General features: G+C 38.9%; 1 protein-coding gene across 1 annotated transcript in view; it reads right to left on the bottom strand.

Moving 5' to 3' along the window:
* Positions 1-323: 323 nt before the first annotated feature.
* Positions 324-5,229, bottom strand: part of LOC144959262 (uncharacterized) — a 17,579-nt gene continuing 12,673 nt past the window's right edge. The window contains exons 4-5 of the mRNA XM_078891806.1: positions 2,026-2,159; positions 324-394 (exon numbers count right to left, since the gene is read on the bottom strand). Of these exons, the coding sequence (XP_078747932.1) occupies positions 324-394; positions 2,026-2,159 (205 nt within the window). The remainder of the gene's footprint in view (positions 395-2,025; positions 2,160-5,229) is intronic.

Here is a 5,229-nt window from a genome sequence, read left to right as displayed (position 1 = left end):
GAAGGTTCCAGTCCAATACTTTCTTTGTTATAGTGGAGTCATTCTTTCTAAGGATGTGTCCAATCCACCTCCATCGTCTTCTTCCTATTTCCTCTCCCACTGGATTCCGCTGTGTTCTTTTCCAAACTTCTTTATTTTTATTTATATCCATCCATTTTATTCTGAGTAGCTTACGCATACACTTGTTTACAAAAATATGTACCCTCCTTATACACGCCTGCGATGCATTCCAAGTTTCACATCCGTACAATAGGACAGACTTCACGTTTGAGTTGAAAAGTCTTAGCTTTAGTCGAAGGGAGATATCTTTACCTTTCCAAACTCTATTCCAGGATGTGAATGCAGCCTGTGCCTTTCCAATCCGTGCATTCACCTTTGCTTCCGTGCCTCCATCCTTGTCAATTATATTTCCCAGAAAGCAGAAAGTGTCTATATCTTCAAGTTCCTGATCATTTACTTTGATCTGATTCCTTTGACGCGTACCTATCCTTAAGACCTTCGACTTTGCAGGGTGAATTCTTAGACCAATTGATTCAGATAGGCTGTTTATAATTGTGGTTTTTGCTTGCATCTGGTCCCGGGTGTGGGACAGAAGAGCCAGATCATCTGAAAAATCCAGATCATCCAACTGAGTCTTGGGGATCAACTGTATCCTATTTCTTCGCCCTTTGGAAGTTCCCTTCATTAGCCAATCAATGGCAAGGATGAACAGGAATGGTGAGAGCAAGCATCCCTGCTTGACACCAGACTTAATTTCAAAGCAGTCAGTAAGCTGATCTTCAATTATAACCCAGCAACTTGATCCTTCATACATTTGCTTAATGAGGTTTACTATCTTTTCAGAGGGTTCATAATGTGCCAGAATTGTCCACAATGTTGCTCTGTCGATACTGTCGAAAGCCTTTTCGTAATCCAGAAAATTGACAATAAGAGGAGAGTTCCATTCTATAGACTGTTCCACTATGACTCGCAGAGATGCAGTCCAGTCGGTGGTTGAACGGTTTTTACGAAAACCTGCCTGTTCGTCCCGCAGTTTAGCATCTGTTGCATTCTTAATTCTCTCTAGAATAATACGGTTGAAAACCTTTCCTGGGATAGAGAGAAGAGTGATTCCTCGACAATATTACAATTACTGAGGTCCCCTTTCTTTGGAATCTTGATAAGATGTCCTTCCTTCCAATCCTTTGGGAATATCCGTCATTCGAGATTCTCTCAAATAGTGGGTGAAGGGCCTCAGCATTTCTTTCAGCATCAATTTTTAGAGCCTCCGGTGGAATCTGGTCTGGTCCAACAGCTTTCCCTCTTGTTAATGGCACCCACAATCTCTGTTATCGATGTTAGACCACAACTGATTTGTAGCTCATTCCTTGCAGGCAAAATTTCCGGCGTGTTGTCTGGTGGCGGTCTGTTCAGAAGGCAGTTGAAATTTTCCCTCCATCGCTTAGATTGAGCCTCTTTTCCAAAAATAGTTTTCCCATCTTTGTCTTTGACTGGTACCTCTGGTTTCCCATACTTTCCAGCAAGTGTCTTGGTAGTTTGATAAAGAATCATCATGTGTCCTACTGTCGCTTCTGCTTCTGCTTTCTCTGCAAGTCTGTTCATGAATGCTTCACAGATCTTTTGACTTCTTCGATACTGATCTCGTGCATCCAGTCTTGAAACCCTTGTTCTTCTTGCATTCACTTGTTCCTTCCTTGTTCTCCTCTTTTCAATAAGGCCCCATGTGATTGGACGTATCCATTCTTTAGTTCTGATTTCTTTACACCCAATACCTCGTGGCAAGTTGTTATGTAAACTTCCTTGATCTTTGCCCAATGCAACTCTACATCTATGTCCTCCTCGAGATCAGCGAGAGGTTGGAATCTATTTCATAATTGTAGTTTGAACTCCCAATTCTTTTCCCCATCTAGTGCGTTCACCTGGAATTTTCTTCTTGTCTGTGATCTGGTCCCATGTTTTCTGAGTCGGAGCTTAAGCTTTGCCAATAGCAGCTGGTGGTCTGATCCAATCAGACTGGGTAATTACCGTTGCATTCTCTTATTAGGTCCTGAGTACTGGTTGAGATCTCATCAGCAATCTTCATTTTTAAGTTGTTGGTCGTGTTACCGTCGCATTTGGCGAACATTGTATGGACGCATTCCAATATATTCCTGTCCCTACTAAATTCATAAAAAGAACAGGGGTTTGAATTAATCGTGTACAAAAGTAGTTTTATTATTTTACATATGAAGTTGTACAAAAAGGTCATAACCGACATTTATATGCAATAGCTCAGTTGGTAGAGCACTCGCTCCACACGCAAAAGGACAGAGATCGAACCCGGTTTACATCCCCCCCCCCCTCCTGTCAACCCAACAGTGATTGGGTAACTGGGTCTGTAAGATCAGACGGAAAATACTTTTCGATAGACTAGCGTCCTATCCAAAAGGTAGCAAACAACTGTTATTGTCCGTTTCACGATAAAGAAACCGGGATAACCTCTGACCCCATGGACCTAACGGGTCAGGAGGACTACTGCTTGGTACACATATTGGCAGGTCTCATGGTTCAAACCCAGTTTTACGGACCTTTAACTTATACAGGTGCCTGTTCCAAAAATATTTACTTGAACAATTTTAAGTTTGTCCTGTTTGATGATTTGGACAGTTATGGACACAAATGCCCCAACCAACTCGTATCACATAGATTGGCGTTATTTTCATAGGGTAGCAAATATTTTTTTATACACTGAATAAAGTCAGTGAGACCTGGACAGACTCTGGCTCGATGAGCCACTAAATGTCCATTATACTGCTGTTACTACGACTACTGTTACTTCCACAATTACTACTACTACGACTACTACTACTACTACTACTACTACGACTACGACTACTACTACTACTACCACTACTACTACTACTACTACTACTACTACTACTACTACTACTACTACTACTACTACTACTACTACTACTACTAACTACTACTAACTACTACTACTACTACTACTACTACTACTAAACTACTACTACTACTACTACTACTACTACTACTATACTACTACTACCTACTACACTACTACTACTACTATACTACTACTACTACTACTACTCACTACTACTACTACATACTACTACTATCTACTACTACTTCATACTACTACATACACACTACTTACTACACACAACATATACGATAACTATTCATAACTACTTTCGAACTACTATCATACTACTCTACACACTAACGATAACTAAAAATAACTACTTTGTATTATTACCACTACTTACAAAAGTAGATGATTATACGTTTGGTGGAGATGTGTGTGTGTGTGTGTATGTGTGTGTGTGTGTGTCTGTGTGCTTGTGTATAGAAAAGAAAATTAGAAATTAGAAATGAATAATGAACAAGCCGAAGAGGTGACAGAATATAAGTATCTGGGAAAAACAATTGGTGACCCTTTAAAATGTTTGATCCATCTCATGTAGTTCCATATCTGAAGCAGACGTCGGAGGTCATCTTCCGCCAAGCTGATCTATCTCTTGCCAATTCTATTAAAGCAGCGCCACCTTTCTCAGCTTCATCTGTCCAAGTTCTTATCCCTTTCAAATACGTTATTCTTTGTCTTCCTCTTATTCTTTTTCCATTCATCTTTCCAGTCAAGGCGAGTACTTCCAAACCAGGGTGGCGGATAATGTGTCCTAAAAATTCCATTTGGCGTTTGATGATTTTTGTTATCAGTGATCTTTTTCTGTTTGCCATTTCTAAAATTTCTTCATTTCTTTTCCTTTCCACCCATGACACCCTCATCATTCTTCTGTAAAACCACATTTCCACTGCCTCCAGTCTTTTAACCATGGTCTTGTTTATGGTCCAGCTCTCACAACCATATAGCAGCACAGACAGTACATAGCAATCCAGGACTTTGATTTTTGTTTTCATACTAATATTCCTGTTTTTCATAATTGTATGCAGCTGGTTGAATGCATTCTTCGCCATACCTATTCTTTTCTTTATTTCACAATCTGATTTTCCATTGGATGTTACATTGAAGCCTAAATATTTGAAACATTCAACTTGTTGTATTGTTTGTCCTCTGCTTGATCCATACAGATTACATATTAGGTAAAAAGAACAGAAAAAGACTTCGCTAAGAGAACTTCGCAAATTTGAAGTGAGTAATAAAAAATGAAGCTGGTCCACAAAAGTTTAGTCACGAGTTTTTGACTTTAGTTCTTATTGCTTGGTATGGATGCTTTGCAACAACTTTTTAAAAAAGCCAATTGGTAAAAGCAGGAAGTACATCCTGCAATGTCACAGAAAATGTTTCAAAAATATTTGAACAACGTTTTGCAGACAAGACCATAAAGAAAATAGCTAAAAGGAAACATTAACTACACAATAGCTATCAGTTTCTACCACCTGGGAGACGATGCAAACACATTCAAATTAGAACAGATAGATACAAAAATAGTTTCCAGTTCAACATGGGTGGCGCCTGTTGGCGCTGAGCTCCGGCTCAACGAATAGTCTAATGTTTCCACCTCTTATGGTGTAAACGTTGTTATACCAATAATGCCATATACAATTAATGTCAGGACATTCAATGTGAGATCAATATCAAGTGACATTCACAAAATACAACTAGCGAAAGACGTAGATAGTTACAAGGTCGACGTTCTTTGTTTTACAAGAAACAACGATTCAAAATGGCGCCGACCGGCTAATCAATGTTCCAACATTCCCAGATGATAGATGTGGATTTTTCATAAATAAACAAGTTAGTAGTCTCGTAATTGGATTCAATAGTTTGATGTCACGGCGGCCATCATGATAACAGTCATGTTGTAAGGTAATATGAGAGAAAGAAAGACAAAGAGAGAGAGAGAGAGAGAGAGAGAGAGAGAGAGAGAGAGAGAGAGAGAGAGAGGCATGCTGCAATAAAGAATGTATTGAGAGAAAACTGGTCCGTATAGGATGCATTGAAGGAGGAGAGATTGGACTGAGTGAGTAACGTTCTTGGATATGTATAAATTAAATTTGCAATCAGTGTTAATTTCAATGCATTAAAACACCCCCCTCTTGTATTAACCTATAAAGGATGTTTGTGTAGAATTTGCACTAACCTTGTAGTGATAATTATATTATCATACATAAGATACACGTATTTATATCATGCTTATTATATTTGTTCGAGAAATGCAAACTACCGAAATGTCCATATTATGGACCGTAAATAATTATCAT

This window comes from Berghia stephanieae, chromosome 13 (genome assembly GCF_034508935.2).
Source record: "Berghia stephanieae isolate SIO BIC M18660-M18661 chromosome 13, UCSD_Bste_1.3, whole genome shotgun sequence".
NCBI lineage: Eukaryota > Metazoa > Mollusca > Gastropoda > Nudibranchia > Aeolidiidae > Berghia > Berghia stephanieae.
This window is presented reverse-complemented; position numbering and strand designations above follow the sequence as displayed.